General features: G+C 54.0%; 1 protein-coding gene across 9 annotated transcripts in view; it reads right to left on the reverse strand.

The window, feature by feature from the left end:
• The window catches only part of ANKRD13B (ankyrin repeat domain 13B), a 23544-nt gene extending 5920 nt beyond the window's left edge, over positions 1-17624 (reverse strand). For 4 of the 9 annotated variants that reach the window (XM_078373919.1, XM_035303270.3, XM_035303269.3 and 1 more), the window contains exons 1-4: positions 17049-17347; positions 603-738; positions 370-494; positions 240-285 (exon numbers count right to left, since the gene is read on the reverse strand). In XM_078373919.1, the coding sequence (XP_078230045.1) occupies positions 240-285; positions 370-494; positions 603-738; positions 17049-17186 (445 nt within the window). In that variant the 5' untranslated portion in view covers positions 17187-17347. Of the gene's footprint in view, positions 1-239; positions 286-369; positions 495-602; positions 739-13672; positions 14274-16695; positions 16832-17048; positions 17348-17524 lie in introns of those variants that run through there. The other 5 variants (XM_078373922.1, XM_078373921.1, XM_035303271.3 and 2 more) reach the window with 5 other exon arrangements.
• Between the last annotated feature and the right edge of the window lie 75 nt (positions 17625-17699).

A 17699-nucleotide genomic window follows, 5' to 3' on the forward strand; every position in this document is an offset into this window, starting at 1 on the left:
CCGGGAGTGGCAGGTCATGAATACAGTAAGCAAATCATGACAGGGTGAAGGGAATAACCATGGAATCAAGACCGTGTCTGGGGCAATCTGGAAAGGCCTTGCTGAGGCGGTGGCCCTGAACTGAGCTAAGGGATGGAGGGAGCCACCAGAAGAGCTATACGAACACATTCTGGGCAGGGAGCAAGTGCAGGACCCAAAGTGGGAGAAAGCCCAGAAGCACCCCGGCACAGCCTGCTTACCCCAGCTAGTGAATTCCCATTTCATCTCCACGTAGAAGTCCTGGGCCTGGAGGACAAAGGGGAGAGAGGCTAAGTCTGCGTTGGAGATGGCTTCAAGGGATCCTGCAGAGGCTGAGAGGCTGGGCCTCACCTTGCGCAGCTTCTCCAGGAGCACAGGGATGCCTGCCAGCCGCTTCACCACCCGCTGGTAGTCCCGGTACCGCAGCACTAGCTGCACCAGCTCCAGGTCCCGGGTACTCACAGCCTCCTGGAGCACTAGGAGAGGGGAGGAAAGGTCACAAGGCAGGACCTGTCAGCCAATCATAGGTTTTTGATGCTAGGGGGAGCCCTGGCTGTGGGGCCAGGATGAGCAGGGCTGCCCACCTGTCCAGCCACTGCGATTCTCTCTGCCCACGTCTGCGCCGTGAGCCAGGAGCACACGGGCACACTCAAGGTGCCCCAGCGTGGTGGCCAGGTGCAGGGGAGTCCGACCACGGGGATCCAGCTGCTCAATGTCCACCTGGAGGAAGAGGAGTGGAAGGTATAGCCCCAGTCACGTCCGAGGCGGCCCTCCCAATCCCAACAGCCCTGAGCAGGAAGCAACCTCCACCCCCTGCTGGGGCTGCTCTGCCTCACCAACCTCACAGGGCAACGGAAAGACAGACACGATGAGCTGGGGTCAGGTGGATGGAAAGTGGCTCAGAAGACAGGAGAGAAAGTAACTCTGGAAAAGGGAGGGCCTTCCTCCCATCCTGTCCACCAAGGGCCCCTGGCTGGGTCCTCTCCTCCAAGGCCCAACGGCCTGCCTGCCAAGAGTAAGCCTGGGACTGAAGGGGGGCAGCAGAGGGGCTGTTGGCCAAGGAGGTCACCTGGTACCAGAACTACCCTAGGGGTCCCAGACCACCTTCAGGAAGGGCTACCAACTTACATCACTGACATTATCACTGAGTGAGGTTTAACAAACAGTTACAACAATACACAAACAGGAATGAAAGAACGCATTCAAGGTATTAATACAATTTCACAACCATGTTCTGTGCTTGTGGGACACTATGGATTAAAATGTGTACAAATCAAATAATAAATAAATAAGTAAAATAAAATTTGTACAAATCTTATTATTTTGTGAATAGCGTGATTACATTGCATGAGATATTTATTGTGTGATAAAAGTGATAAAAGCTTTTTGTCTTGTTTTGTTTTGAGACAGATTCTCCCTGTTGGCTAGGCTGAAGTGCAATGGCGTGATCTTGGCTCACTGCAACCTCTCTGCCTCCCAGGTTCAAGCAATTGTCCTGCCTCAGCCTCCCGAGGAGCTGAAACTACAGGCACCTGCCACCCAGCTAATTTGTATTTTTAGTAGAGACAGGGTTTTACCATGTTGGCCAGGCTGTTCTCAAACTCCTGACCTCAGGTGATCCACCCAGCTCGGCCTCCCAAAGTGCTGGGTGTGTGAGCCACAGCACCTAGCCAAAAGCTTTTTTTTTTCTTGACCCTTTTCTTTTTCTTTTTTTTTTTTTGAGACAGAGTCTCACTCTGTCACCAGGTGCCAGGCTGGCATGCAGTGGCGTGATTTTGGCTCACTGCAACCTCTGCCTCCCAGGTTCAAGGATTTTCTCCTGCCTCAGCCTCCCAAATGGCTGGAACTACAGGTGTGTGCCACCACACCCAGCTAATTTTTTGTATTTTTTAGTAGAGACAGGGTTTCACCATGTTGGCCTGGATGGTCGCGATCTCTTGACCTTGGCTTCCCAAAGTGCTGGGATTACAGGCGTGAGCCACTGTGCCCGACCTTGACCCTTTTCTTTTTTCTTTTTTTTGAGACGGAGTTTCGCTGTTGTTACCCAGCCTGGAGTGCAATGGCACGATCTCGGCTCACCGCAACCTCTGCCTCCTGGGTTCAAGCAATTCTCCTGCCTCAGCCTCCTGAGTTGCTGGGATTACAGGCACGCACCACCATGCCCAGCTAATTTTTGTATTTTTAGTAGAGACGGGTTTCATCTTGTTGACCAGGATGGTCGTGATCTCTTGACCTCGTGATCTACCTGCCTCGGCCTCCCAAAGTGCTGGGATTACAGGCGTGAGCCACCGCACTCAGCCTTGACCCTTTTCTTGAGACAGGGTCTCATCATGTTGCCCAGGCTGATCTCAAACTCCTAGGCTCCAGCAATCCTCCTGTTTCATCCTCCCAAGTAGTTGGGATTACAAGCCCCTGCACCTGCCTTAGAAATCATGCTTATTAAACATAACATGCTTTGTTTGTTCGTTCGTTTTTTTGTCTTTTGAGACAGAGTCTCACTGTGTCACCCAGGCTGGAGTGCAGTGGTACAATCTCAGCTCACTGCAACTTCTGCCTCCTGGGTTCAAACAATTCTCATGCCTCAGCCTCCCAAGTAACTGGAATCACAGGTGGGTGCCACCATGCCCAGCTAAGTTTTTGTATTTTTAATAGAGATAGGGTTTTGATATGTTGTCCAGGCTAGTCTCGAACTCCTGACCTCAAGTGATCCACCTGCCTTGGCCTCCCAGAGCGTTGAGATTACAGCTGTGAGCCACCGCATCCAGCCTTAAACATAAGTATTTAAATATACTTCAGGAGTCTAGGACTTCTAGTTAAGAACAGCGAACTGACCACATGCATGTAACACCCTCCTCTCCTCCTCAAAACTTGATTAAAATGCCAGTAAAAAGGCTTCTAATGCAACCATAATAAATACTCTCCCACCATAAACAATGAGAAAATTATTGCTTCAAAATATATGAAGGCTGGACACAGTAGCTCACCCCTGTAATCCCAGCACCTTGGGAAGCAAAGATTGGTGGATTGCTTGAGCCCAGGAGTTTGAGATCAGCCTGCACAACATGGCAAAACCCCATCTCTACAAAAAATACAAAAAAATTAGCTGGGGTTACTTGGTATGTCCTCAGGAGTTTTTGGTAAGAAAGAAAATAAAAATTAAAAATAAAAAAAAAAAGAATTAGTTGGGCATGATGGCCTGTGCCTATAGTCCCAGCTACTCGGGAGGCTGAAGTGAAAGGATCGCTTAAGCCTCGGAGGTTGAGGCTGCAATGAGGTATCACACCACTGTACTCCAGGCTGGGCAACAGAGTGAGACCCTGTCTCAAATATATATATATATATTCTCTAAACAGAGAATATATGTAAAGAGAAATTACTGTTTTCAGAAGTCCAGAACTGTAATCCCTGAAGAAGGAAAATGAACAAGGCAAGCTCAGTAACATCTCTGGATTTCTGCCTGGAGGAACATTCCAAACTATAATTCAAGGAGGGGAAGCCCAAGCAGAGCATGGTGCTCTTCATGAGTTGAGAACACGGAGACAGGAGTTCAGGGAGGCCCGGGTACTAAAAGTTGCAGCAGAGCAGAGTTCTGGAAAGGAGTAAACTATGAAAAAAACTCCAGAAATCTGCATGGGGTCTCTTGAGTCTTGCTGAATACTAAACTTCACATGTGCATAGTGAAATTCAGTGAGACTACACCGAAAGGAGCAATAAAATGGTCAGTTCTCAGAGCTCAACAATGGCAGGGAGATAAGCTCCAGCCTGCTAGAGTTGAGAATCTTTTTGATCACCCAAAATATTTAATCAGACCACAGAAGGATTATGCCTTAGTAGTAGGGCTAAACTATCCCTAGAGGAAAGGCTCACCTAGACTCACCCTAACAATTAAAAATTAGCCTCAGGGCCTGGTGCAGTGGCTCATATCAGTAATCCCAGAGCTTGGGAAGCTGAGGTGGGCAGATCACGAGGTCAGGAGTTTGAGACCAGCGTGATCAGGCTGTGCGCAATAGCTCACACCTGTAATCTCAGAACTCCATTCAGAATCATGCCACTGAACTCCAACCTGGTGAAGAGCAAGACTCCATCTCAAAAAAAAAAAAAAAAGAGAGAGAGAGAGAGACCAGAGTGACCAATATGGTGAAACCCCATCTGTACTAAAAATACCAGAAAAATTGGCCGGGGGCGGTGGCTCAAGCCTGTAATCCCAGCACTTTGGGAGGCCGAGGCGGGTGGATCACGAAGTCAAGAAATCGAGACCATCTGGTCACCATGGTGAAACCCCGTCTCTACTAAAAATGCAAAAAATTAGCTGGGCATGGTGGCGCGTGCCTGTAATCCCAGCTACTCGGGAGGCTGAGGCAGGAGAATTGCCTGAACCCAGGAGGCGGAGGTTGTGGTGAGCCGAGATCGCGCCATTGCACTCCAGCCTAGGTAACAAGAGCCAAACTCCATCTCAAAAAAAAAAAGAAAAGAAATTAGCTGGACATGGTGGCATGCTCCTGTAATCCCAGCTACTTGGCAGGCTGAAGCAAAAGCATCGTTTGAACCCAGGAGACAGAGGTTACAGTGAGATTGAGCCATTGCATTACAGCTTGGGCAACTCCATTTCAAAGAAAAAAAATAGCCTCAGGCCAGGAACAGTGGCTCCTGCCTGTAATCCCAACACTTTGGGAGGCCTAAGTGGGTAGATTACCTGAGGTCAGGAGTTCAAGACCAGCCTGGCCAACATGACAAAACCCCATCTCTAGTAAAAATACAAAAAATTAGCCAAGTGTGGTGGCACAGGCTTGTAATCCCAGCTATTCAGGACACTGACGCACAAGAATCGCTTGAGACTGGGAGGTGGAGGTTGCAGTGAGCCTAGATCGCACCACTGCACTCCAGCCTGGGCGACAGAGTGAGACTCCGCTTCAAAAAAAAAAAAAGAAAGAAAGAGAAAGAAAAATTAGCCTCAAAAGACAGGCATGTTGTCTCACACCTCTAATCCTAACACTTTGGGAGGCTGAGGCAGGCAGATCACTTGAGCCTAGGAGTTCAAGATCAGCCTGGGCAACATAGTGACACCCCATCTCTATAAAAAATTAGCCAGGTATGGTAGTAGATGCCTGTAGCCTCAGCTACTCAGTAGCTAAGGCAGGAGGATCCCTTAAGCCCAGGAGATTGAGGCTGCAATGAGCTGAGATTGCACCACCGCACTCAAACCTGGGTGACAGAGCAAGACTCTGTCTCAAAAAAAAAAAAAAAAAGCCTCAAAAAGATCAAACTGATTTGCAAGTAATTTATCTAGTTCTGCCAGAACAAAGCCCAGCCCTCTTTAAAGGAAAATAACAAATCCAGAGGCTTAACAGCATATTTACAACGTCCAACATTCAGTTAAAAATTACTAGATATGCCAAGTAGGAAAACATAACCGATAATCAAGAGAAAAATAATTTCATAGAAACAAGACTCAGAAGTGATAAAGATGATAGCTCAATATACTCAAGAGTTTAAAGAAAAACATGAGAAAGATGTTCATGAGGAAAGGAATGGGAGGTATTCAAAAAGAACCCAGTGGACCATCTAAAGATAGTAAGTATAGTATCAAAATGAAAAATTCACTGAATGGGAATAACGGCAGATTAGACACTGTACAATTTCAAAATCAGTGAACTTGAAGACACAGCAATAGTACTTTCCAAACCGAAGCACAGAGTTGAAAAATAGTACTGAAAAATAAAGTTGCTTGGGCTTCAATAGTCCCAGCACCTTTGGAGGCCAAGGTGGGAGGCTGGCTTGATCTCAGGAGTTTAAGACCAGACTGGGCAACATAGTGAGATCCTGTCTCTACCAACAACAAAAAAAAACTTTTAAATTAGCTGGGCATGGAGGCAAGCAGTTGTAGTCCCAGCTACTTGGGAGGCTGAGTCAGGAAGATCCCTTTAGCCCAGGAGTTCAAGGCTGCAGTGAGCTATGATCACACCACTGCAATCCAGCCTGGGCAATAGAGCAAGACCCTGTCTCTTAAGAAAAAAAAAAAAGTTGGAGCCTCATAATCTGTAAGACACTATTGAGCATTCTAACATATATATATTGGAATCCCAAAGGATAGAATAAAGAATTAGGAGAAATAAGACAAATTTATAGAAATAATGGCCAGCCGGGTGTGGTGGCTCACACCTGTAATCCCAGCACTTTGGGAGGCTAAGGCAGGCAGATCACCTGAGGTCAGGAGTTTAGGACTAGCCTGGCCAACATGGAGCAACCCCATCTCTACTAAAAATACAAAAAATTAGCTGGGTGTGGTGGCGCATGCCTGCAATCCCAGCTACTCGGGAGGCTGAGGCAGGAGAATCGCTTGAACCCAGGAGGTGAAGGTTGTGGTGAGCAGACATCAAGCCATTACACTCTGGCCTGAGTGACAAGAGTGAAACTGCTTCTCCAAAAAAAAGAAAAAAAAACAATGGCCAAAATTTTTCCAAACTTGGTAAAAACTGCTACGATTGATTGAATAATGATGCCCCTCTTCAGACATGTCCACATCACATTCTGACTCTCAGAGCCTATTTGAAAAAAAAGGGTCTTTGCAGATATAATTAAGTTAAGGATCTCAAGATGAGATCATCCTGGATCACCCAGGGAACCCTACATCCAATGACAACTGTCTTTCTAAGACTCAGGGAGAAGAGAAGGCCATGTGGAGGTGGAGGCAGAGACTAGAGTTCTGCAGCCACAAGCCAGGAGGGGGTGGTCCAGGCACCAGAAGCTGAAAGAGACAAGGCAGGACTCTTCCCTAGAGCCTTTAGAGGGATCACCACCCTGCCAACATCTCAAATTTGTACTCACGCCTCCTGAATTGTGAGAGAATAAATTTTTGTGGTTTTAACCCACCCAGTTTGGAGTAATTTGTTGTGGAAACTAATACAAAGATAAATCCACAGAACCAAGAAACTCAATGAACCCGAAGAAAGACAAACATGAAGTAAATTACACCAAGGTCCATCATAATCAAATGCTGAAGGACATGGCCGGGTGCGTTGGCTCAAGCCTGTAATCCCAGCAATTTGGGAGGCCGAGGCGGGTGGATCACGAGGTCAAGAGATCGAGACCATCCTGGTCAATATGGTGAAACCCCCGTCTCTACTAAAAATACAAAAAATTAGCTGGGCATGGTGGTGTGTGCCTGTAATCCCAGCTACTCAGGAGGCTGAGGCAGGAGAATTGCCTGAACCCAGGAGGCGGAGGTTGCGGTGAGCCAAGATCGCGCCATTGCACTCCAGCCTGGGTAACAAGAGCGAAACTCCATCTCAAAAAAAAAAAAAAGAAAACTCTTTGGGGGGAAAATAGAAATTTATATCCTCAGGAAAATATAAAAAGGTCATTGAATTCACGAAACAAAATGGGACATCCTGGCTTTCCATGACATCTCCTGCCCGTTCTCTTGCCTTCTTCATTCTGGAAGTGACTTTCTCAATTTTTCCCGTTTTCTGCATTCCTGGACAGCTGCACTTGCCCCCATAAACAGTAAACATCACCTGAATTTACTTCATTTTCAGGTGGAAAAAAAAAACTTTGAAACTGTCTTTATCTCTTCTTCTTCCCTCACCCTCCATATCTAACGCATCAGCAAAACTTGTAGGCTCTGCCTTCAAAACAGATGTAGAAGCCTCCCAGCTGTCACCACCTTGCAGCTACCATCCTAGCTGTAACCACCCCATCTCTCACCGGCAGCCCCCCACTGCCTCTTTGCTGCTCCCCTGGCTCCCACACTCTACTGTCTACATCACCTATGGCAGCTAAAATCATCCTGTGAAATGTTACTCAGGTCCTGACACCCTTTAGTTCAAAATCTTTCAATGGCTTCTCATCGTAGTTAGCAGAGAATCCAATGGCTCCAGACTTCTCTTTGAACTCATTTGCTCCACCCCTCCTCCCCACTACCAGCCTTCCCTGGAATGTTCTCCAGGATCCTCCAGAGAGCCCCAAGCCTTTCTCCCTCCCTTCACTCAGGCTACTGCTCAAATGTCACCTCCTTAGAAAAGCCTGCCCTGACAGCCCATCTGAGGTGACAGCTGCTATGGCTCTATCCATTGCCCATCAAAGTGCCTGTTCAGTGCCTCCTGCACCTCAAACAGAAGCCCCATCAGCCAGGTCCCTGTCTGCTTTGTTCACTGCTGGTTCCCCACTCCCCCGGCAGCACCTGGCACATAAATATTTGCTAGACAAATGCACAGAGGACTAGGGTGAGGGGGCACAAGGAGGGGAAGGTAATTAACCAAGAAATCATTGCATAAGTATATTGTTTATGACATGCAAGGTGGCTCATGCCTGTGGGAGGCCAAGCACTGTGGGAGGTCAAGGCGGGTGGATCGCTTGAGCCCAGGAGTTTGAGACCAGCCTGGGCAACATGGCAAAAAATAGAAAAATTAGCCGAGCATGGTGGCACTGCCTGTAGTCCCAGCTCCTTGGGAGACTAAGGTGGGAGGATCACCTGAGCCTAGAAGGCAGAGGCTGCACTGAGCCGTGATCATGCCGCTGCACTCCAGCCTGGGTGACAGAATGAGACCCTATCTCATTAAAAAAAGAAAAGAAGGGCTGGTCATGGTGGTTCACGCCTGTAATCCCAGCACTTTGGGAGGCTGAGGCAGATGGATCATGAGGTCAAGATCAAGACCATCTGGCCAACATGGTGAAACCCCGTCTCTACGAAAAATACAAAAAAAAATTGCTGGGTGTGGTGGCGTGTGCCTGTAATCCCAGCTACTCTGGAGGCTGAGGCAGGAGAATCACTTGAACCCAGGAGGCGGAGGTTGCAGTGAGCCGAGATCGCACCATTGCACTCCGGCCTGGCAACAGAGTGAGACTCTGTCTCAAAAAAAAAAAAAGTAGAAGAAGAAGAAAGAAGAAGAGAAGTATATTGTTTATAGTTGGGGAGGTAAAATGACAGAAGGAGTCCAGAGCATTCAAAGTAGTTGCTGCTGAAGGGGAGAAAGAGGCAGAGCAAAAACACCGCTTTTCATTACACATCCTCTAGCAACAGTTAAATATTTTAAAGCATGACCATGAACTCCTTTGTCAAAAATGAAACATTTTAAATAATTTAAGATAATTTATATAATTTGTATAGCCCTGTCCTGGCATTTCTTCATTTTTCAATATAACGGGAGCCTCAAAAAAACCAGTGGGCCTGGCTGTGTTGGCCTCTGAGCTGTGCCCGCCCCCCCCTCCAGAGAAAGGGGTGCATTGTTTACTCTTGGCCTCTCCTGATTGGGCTGGACCCCAGAGCTTGAAACCTGAGTGGGGTCCTGAGCCCTGCAGTGAGCATGGGAGACAGCCACAGGGCCCAAGCTGGCTGGGGAAGTCAGGAAGCCTCCTGATGGCACTGTGCTGAGCCACCCAGGCCTCCCCAGCCCTGCTCCAGATGCTGCCGCAGCTTTGGTTAATAAGGCCCTAGGGAGCTGGCAGTGCTCCACCCGGCCTCAGGGCTCCAGATGCCGCTGCCGCCGTCCCCCTCAGGTGCCCAGCTCCAGGATCCAGAGAGAAGCTGGCACTCCCTTGCAGGCAGGGTGCCCCTTCCCATCCCCACACCTCAGGAGCGTTCCCCAGGGCTCCACTGTTTTCCGGGGCCCATGCAGAACCCCATACAATCAGCCAAGCCCCAAAGCAGCTCTCACCACAAGCCCAGAGTGACCCCTGCAGTGCCAGTGGTGCCTTGCCCTGGACGCAGGTGGGAGAATTCATTAATCTCCTCAGCAGAGGCCTCCAGCTATTTAATTGCTGGAATGAAAAGGTTTCCCATGAAACCCAACACCCAGCCCTCCCTACCAAGAGAATGGAGACTCCTCATCCCAGCAGGCCTCAGCTGGGGTCTCTGGAGCTTTGAAGCTGGGGCTCCCTGGGCAAAGAGCCTCCCTGCCTCCACTCAGGCACACACACCATACGCTAGTGCACATAGGTACCATACAGATACACACTCATACATTCATAGTACTCACATATGCCCTTAAGTGTACAAGCACACTCATGCCCAGCTGCCTTCTGGCCCTGCAGGAGTCCACTCCTGTGTAACACATGTGAGCTGCCAGCATATTTGCACAGGAACACCCCTCACACCCACGTGCACTAGCAGGGTACTTTACAAACTCCTTTAGCAAGACCAGAAGGCTTTTCTTAAGGGAAGTATTAAAAGCCTACACCCAATGTATGGTCTAAACATGGTGCTTGAGAGGAAGGTGAGGGACGCAGAGCATGCTCCAGGCCATGCCGCTCAGCCCCTTCCCCAGCCCTGGGGAGGAAGGCAGGAGTCTGGTGTGGTCGTTGCTTCTGACCTCTCCTGACCAACATGGGCACAGGAGCAGGTCTGCCTGAGCTCACTCAAGGGGAGGGAGTCAGGATGCGTCCTCAAGCTTCGTGGAGGCCATGGGATGTGGGGGCCTGGACTTCTCCCTGGACTTCACCCTGGACTTCTCCCTTCATGTCAACCCTCCCATCCTGCCCGTGCTGCCCCTCCCATCCTCATCCCAGAACTCATTGATTTTTGGTTTCTGGGGTTTGTGGCTCCCTCTCCCTAGCTTCCTAGCTTACCAGCTGTGGTGATGCCCCACATCCAGGACTGCCCACTGTAGGCAAAGGGAGGGGTCTCAGGTGCTCCCCTTACATCCTGGGCCCCACAAATCATCTCACCTGCCTCTAGGTCAGAAGGGTGAACAGGGAAAGCAGCCAGCAAGCCCATGGTGGCAACCGCCCCAGGGAGAAGGAAAATGTTTCTCTGGGACCACAGTCTGCCCACTCCAGAGTTCTGGTTGCCAGGGGCAGAATCCTGCTCCCCAAGCCCTGCCTACATATGCCCCTCCCACAGGAGCCTCACAAACTAACCCTTCCCCCTGCTCCAACCCCAGGGAACACCAGGAACTCGTGACTCCAGAACCAGGGCCGTGCCCAGCTGGCCATGCCAGGCAAGGGGGATCTGGCACATCCCCTGGCCGACAACCCTGTCTCCCCGACCTGGAAGGGAACATGCATAGTGGCAGGCAGGGCACTGCACTGGCACCACAGCATTGCTGGTGCCCCTTCCCTTCACTAGGCACCTCCTATCTGCCCACTGCTCCCTGCTTCCAGACTCCAGCAGAGCAATTAGGGGTTGAGCAAAGCCTGTTAACAGCTCTGAAGGTGGCCATGCCGGGCCCCCTCCTCAGCCAGCTGCACTGCCAAGCCTGCCCACGGAGGGCCTCAGCGGGGCTTTCTTGGAGTGAAGAAGAGGTGGTTATGCCAAGCCAAGACCAGGGAAACCTGGCTGCTGAGTGCTTGAGGAAAGCTGAGCTGTTTCCGTGGTGGCTGGTACCAGGGGGACCAGAGGCCAGGGACCCCTGGCTGGGGTGCCAGGGTTCCACAGTGCTTTTCTCATGATGTCAGGTAGTTGTCCCCAGGTCCTCCCTGCAGAAAACAGAGCCTGGTGCCCTGGGGAGTAGGCAGCATACATCTGGATACAGGCCTCACTCTGGGCCAGTCCTCGACAGGGGAGACAGCCAGGGAACTCTCCCGCCCACTCGGATTGGCATTCCCCTTTTTGGCACCCCAGAGAGAAGGAGAGGACTGGCCTGGCTCCTCTGTGGTTGAACAAGGGTTAACCTCCACCGGTGCCCTATATTCCCCCTGTCCTGGATACGGGGCAGGCAGTGTCCATTTCAAGGAGACGTTAGCTCACTGGGGCAGAGGTAGGGGTGAATCTGGGACCTTGCTTCTGAGGCAGCCAGAGGGGAGGGGGAGAGGAACACATGAGCAGCCCTCAGCATCTCTGCCTGCAGCAGCTCCAGTGCCTCCCAACCCAACCTTACCCCAGCAAGATGGCCACCAACTTCAGGACTATCAGCAGAGAGGCCTCCTGGAGAAGTCTTTTCTCCCGGGGCACTTTGCCTCTCTCCAGTCTTTGCAGTAAAAAGGACCACCCACCCTCAGGCAAGGGAGTGGGACTAAGGCATTCTGGAGATTCAGCCTTCTGCCTACTAATCCTTGGACCCCTGGGAAGTTCTTCCACATCAGACTTAAATCTCTCCTGCTGTAACCTCTGGGAGAGGCTTGTCTTCCTTTGCCTTCAGGGAAGGAAAGCAGAGAGGAGCCAGCATAGGATGGCTGCCCGTGTCTTAGCACTCTGCACATCACCCTGGAATTCCCTGTTCACACTTGCATCACCAGAACAGAGACTCCTTGAGGGCAGGGACTGGTGCCCTGTTTGTTCATCTGTTTCCCGGGGGCACTGTGACCCAGTCTCTTAACAGGCCTCTCTTGGTTGCACAGCACTGCCTTTATGATCAATAAACAGAGACAGGATCTGAGGGGAAACTTGGAGAGTGCTGGTATAAGCACAGGTAACAGGAAGTGGCCACCCAGACCCACCCAGAGGCTTGCAGGCACAGGTCTTTCCGATATTTACAAGGACTGCCATGCAGAGCTGGATGCCATGCAGGCCTGGGGGCTGGCTTTGCATGGGATTTCAGAGACATCCTGACCCCCAGCCTGCTCAGTCCGATGGCCCACTCTCCACCTCCACGATTCCCTTGGCAATTGCACAGCTCCTCAGACTGAACTTCTCGTCCGTCACTCAAGAAGTGGCCCTCAGAAGGTAAATCCCCACAGCGGCAAGGCTTGGGCTAATCCCTCCCAGCCCATGGCACTAAGGTCTCAGACCCGAGTCTGGGGTTCTCAACCTGCAGCAATCCAGGGGGTCCAGGCCCAGCTTTGGCTCCTGCTGCCCACCCTGGGGGGGAGGGGAGTCATCATCTCTGTCATGAGTGCCTACCTGTGGCCTGGATGTCAAGGGCAAAATTGGCAGAATCTGTAACCTGTGCCTGCCTTTGTCCTGAAGCGTGGCCAGAAGACACCCTCCCTTCCCGTTTTCTTGGAGATTACTGCCCAGCTCAAAGCTGGTGACCCACGTGGCCTTACTGACCAGCAGAAACCAGGGAGCCCAACCCTGTGCAGAACCTCAAGTCCTTCCAGCAGCCAGGGCCCCCCAGCTTCCTATGCGCCTAGAAGCCAGGCCCCAGCACCAGAGAGCAGGAGAGCGCTTTTCAGCACCTGGACAAGGCCCTTGGGGCCTCCCAAAAGGGTCTTTCTCCACTCCCCATTTCTGAGCTGGGGCTGGGGTCTGAGGGATCCAAGGATATGACCAGTCTGAGAGTGAAAAGAGAAAGTGCTCCCCGAAGGAGAGAGGGCGCTGGGTGGGGCTGGGGTGCCTGGGAGTGTGACACAGCCTCTTCCCAATCCCTGACCTATGGCCCCCTCCCCATGCAAGCCTTTCCCACCTCCGCACCCTCACGCGGGAGGTGTCGCCGCTCCACTGGCTGGGGCGGACTCTCCCACCACATGGAACACGGATCTAGCCCGCAGCCCCTCCCTGCAGCCCTCACTGCCCCGGCGGAAGAGGGGCACAGTGGCCTCTACCCCCATCCAGCAGGGTCCGAAACACGTGTGGCCCTACGGTCCCGGCCGGAGGGGAGCGGGCAGGGGCCGCTCCCATCACCCTTTCTCGGTCAACAAGCACAAAAGCCGCGGCCTCAAACAAAGACGCGCCGCAAACTCGCCGGGGAGGCGGGACAGCCCGCGCCGCGCCCCCTCCCCAGGCCAGACGGGCGTGCCCGGCCGTGGGGTCTCCGCGGCGCCCCGACGGCGCTCCTACCTGGCCAGCGCGGACCTCCTTCTCCAGCTCGCGGTGGCGGTTGTGCCACACGAGGTAGTGCAGGGGGTACTTGCCCTCGGGCCCCTTCCTGGCGGAGGCGTTGGCGGGGATCATCGCCCGCTCCTCATGCCGGGGCCGCGGCGCCCGGCTGGGGAGGAGGGACGGCGCCGGAGCCTGGGCCCGGGGCCGCGGGGCTGGGGGCCGGCGCTGCCTGCTCGCGGGGCTGCGGCTCGGGCATGTGCGAGCGGCGGCAGCGGCGGGCGGCGGGCGGGGGCGGCGCGCCCCGCGCGGTGCGGGCGGTGCGGGCGACGGGCGTCCTCGCGAGGCGGCGGCGGCGGGTGGCGCGGAGAGGCCCCCACCCGTCCTGGGAGGGAGCGGGCACTCGGCGGCGCGGCGCGGACTCGCGCTCGCCTCCCACACCCCCGCACACAAAGACGCCACTCAGAGGAGCGAGCAGGCGCCCGCAGCGGGCGCGGGGGCGCACGGGGCGCGGGCCCCGGGGACGCCGCCTCAGGGACGCGCGCCCGCAGCCCCTGGCTCCTCGCAGCCACATAGCCCGGCCCTCAGCCCGAGCGGCGGGCGAGGGATGCGGGGGAGAGAGGAAAAGGACCGGGCGCCCCGGGTAGAGATTGTCAGCTCGGCCCCGCGGCATCATGGGGCTTGTAGTCCGCCTCGTGGAACTGGGGGTGACAGGTGGCCGGAGAGGGTCCGCACTATTCCCGGATCCCGTAGGAGAGTGGGCAGGGAGTCAGGCCTAGCCGAGACGCGGGCGGGGCCCTGACGCCAGATGAGCTGGGGCGCACCTCCCCCGCTGGCATTTTGCCTTTTGCGGGGAAAGGGGGACACTGGCCTAGGTCAAGCGTTTGGGAGACAGGGTGGAGGTGTAGCCTTCAGAATTGAGCTTGAATCCCAGGGGCCGTGAAGAAAGATCCGGATTCCCAGAAGAGAGTGACTGATAGGGAACTCCTGAGAAAAGTGTGGGGCACCAGTACGAAGGGTCATTAGCATAGCCAGGGGTCTGGCACCTGGAACATTTGTGAGTAGTCTTCCCTGCCCTTTTAGAAAATTAAACTCCATCTTCCACACGTGCCATTGGAAACAATGTCCAGTAAAGCGGGAAAGAGGGTCCCTTCCCCCCCCCACACACACACACTGTCCCCAGCAAGAACCAGAGTGAGGTCGGATGGAGAAGGCAGCAGGTGGCGGCTCCGCTCCTCCAGCCAGCTGGTCCCCTCAAGAAGGGAAGTGACTGATTCCAGAGACCTCCTTCCGGAATGACCCCAGGGCAAAGAGGTACTTCCAGAACGGTCCCTGCAGAGTGTAAAAGTTGAATTGGCCTCTTAGGCGCCAACTGCGAGACCTGGAAGGACCAAGAGGCTTGGACCAATCCCTGGAGAGGGGACTGTGATGTCAGGGAGACCTGAGTTCGAATTTCTCCAACTGCCTGACCTTAAGCAAACTGCTAAATTTTTCCGACTTTCTCGGTCCACTCCCCTTCAAAATGAGACTCTAGATACTACCTGCTGGGGTGAGCTAAGGATAATGACTGCCCTGGAAACAGCGCCTCCCTCCCCCAGCCAGGCGGGCCGGGACTGTTGGCAGGACCAGGCACGGTGCCTTCTTGAGCCCACCTCAGAACAAGGCAGGAATAAGGGATTCCACACCGGCCCTACTTAAAACAACAAACCAAGAAGTGTTTGTGTGGGAGGTGCCAGCAAAAGCTTGCAAACTCTCGCAGGTTTTTTGTGTGGTCTTTTCTCCTCCTCCTCCACACCCTGCGGTGCCAGGCCCCGGCGGGAAGAGATGAGGGAGGAGCGGGCTGCCTCGCCCTTTCTCCCGCCTGGGAGGAGCCATCTGGCGTCTCCCGTGGCCCGGGACCAATGCCCGCCTGCACCACCAGGGGTCAGCAGAGTGTCGCGGCTGCCGCCGGCGCTGAGGAGGGGGCTGGCGTGGGGGAGGGGCATCTAGGAGAGGCCCGGGAGCATGCCTGTGCATTTCCTTATTAAATTGTTTTTCGAACTTGTGTGTGATTCCACTGTAACAGTCCTGCTTCCTGGGGTGGTGACATCTCCACGAGGGAATCCAAAACCCTTTTATCTCCAGTCCCAGACCCAGAAGTTTGGCTGTGGCGGGGCTGGAGGGTCGGAAACAAAGTTTGGACAGTGTGTCCGTATAAGGGCCACTCCCAGGTAGTCTCCGAGCCAACCTGGGGATGGGGAGTGTTGGGGGTAAGCGGAGTGAATCATCCTTCTTCCCCAGCAAAGCCCAGGAGTCCCAGGACAGCGGAAGTTCAGCCTGGATTGTGGGGAGCTGACCCCTGGGCGGCCGGGTCCTTTTTTTTTTTTTTTTTTTTTGCCAGGCGGTGGTAGACAGTGAACCCAGGTCGCCTGCGCTCGGAACCGCTCGCTCAGCTGCCACGTGCACGAGACGTGCCCACACAGCGGAGAAACAAAGACAACCAAGCGGCAGGGCTGCCAGCAGCCTCCTCGACATTTAAGAAATGAAATTCCATAGCTGGGGGTCGATCGGGGGTGAACAGCCGAGCGGCCACCGCTCGTGGACTGAGCGCCCGGCACCGGTTGCCTAGCCACTCCTCCCGTCTTCCCTTTCCCGTACCCACTTCCCGCTGGGGCCACCAAGACCATAGTCTCCTTGATGAGGGAGCAGCTCGGGGCGGCACGCGGTGCTCCCCACTACATACCCGTTAGGTATCGTTGCTTGCAAAAGCCCCACCGGCTGAGTGGCTGGCTGTTGGGGTAGGGGAGGCCTGCAAGGTTTTTTTTAAGGTGCAATTATAAATAAAGCCCATAGATCGCGATTTCAAACAAACTTGTCAATCTGGGCCGCAGCAAAAGGCGATGGAGGCAGCTTTGCATGTATTTCGGGTGGTGTGACTCATGAGCATTACTTGTCTCCCCTAGGGAAGGAGCCTGCCCACCCACAAGTCACTGCTGCTCTGGCACCGCTGGGATAAATCTACCAACTTGAGCACCCCTGCCCAAGGACTGCCCCCATCTTCTTACCGAGCAGGAGACTCTGACTTTTGGAGAACTCTTCCTCAATCGTCACCACTGATCTGGCCCCCAGGTCTGGCCCTGGGGTCCCCTGCCCTCTCCCCACAAGCAGAGGAGTGCCCCGCCTTTTGCTGCTGCAGGGATTGGGGGTTGGGTGCACGCGCGGCACACGTGTACGTGGGAGCATGCTCAGTGCGGGGGCTGCACCCACGTGCGGCCTGCACCTAGGCTCCCTGCCCCCCTGGCCACCCACGTTCCTCACCTGCCTCGCCTTTGCCTGTCTCTTCGTGTGAATCCAGAAGAAAAGCCGTCACCTGAAATGGCCCCTCTATGTTATATGAACCCTTTCTGGACACACATACCTCTGGTGGCCCAGAAACACCGTGGGTGTGTATAGGCCGGATGACAAGTGGATATGAGTGCACACAGGCACAGTGGTCACTCCTCGGGAGGTCTTTAAAACCGTCCAGATTCTCTCCTCTCTGGATGGAAGCATGCATGGAGAGATAGATGTATTTTTAGTCCGAAGACAGGAATACACTGCCTGACCTTTCCGGCACCTGGGCGTCCATATTGTGTGGGCGTTTTCAGCAAGAGTGTGACACCACACACACACCTGGACACACAGATGTGGACACTACAGGACCGGGACGCACACTTCACCCCAACCAGAGATAGACGGGTACTCAAGGCACAGCCCCTTTGACGTGGAGCGGGACTTGGGCCTCCAAGTCCTTCCTCTCTTCCCTAATCCCCGCCCTCGCTGTCCCTGGGCCCAGCGTCGCCCGGGCCACCCGACACCGAAAGTGAAGGGGAGGGGGCTGTGAGGGTGACTCACACTGCCTCCGGGCCAGGAGAGCGCTGCAGCAGAGGCCGAGGCCTCAGGCCACGCTGCCCGCCGGCACCCGGCGGCGGCCGCGGCCCCTTTAAGCGTCCCCGCCCCCCTCCCTCCCGCGCCCGGGCTTCCTTTCTCCGGGGGGCGCGGCCGGCAGCGCGCGGCGGGGCGGGGGTGC

The sequence above is a fragment of the Callithrix jacchus genome, chromosome 5 (assembly GCF_049354715.1).
Source record: "Callithrix jacchus isolate 240 chromosome 5, calJac240_pri, whole genome shotgun sequence".
NCBI lineage: Eukaryota > Metazoa > Chordata > Mammalia > Primates > Cebidae > Callithrix > Callithrix jacchus.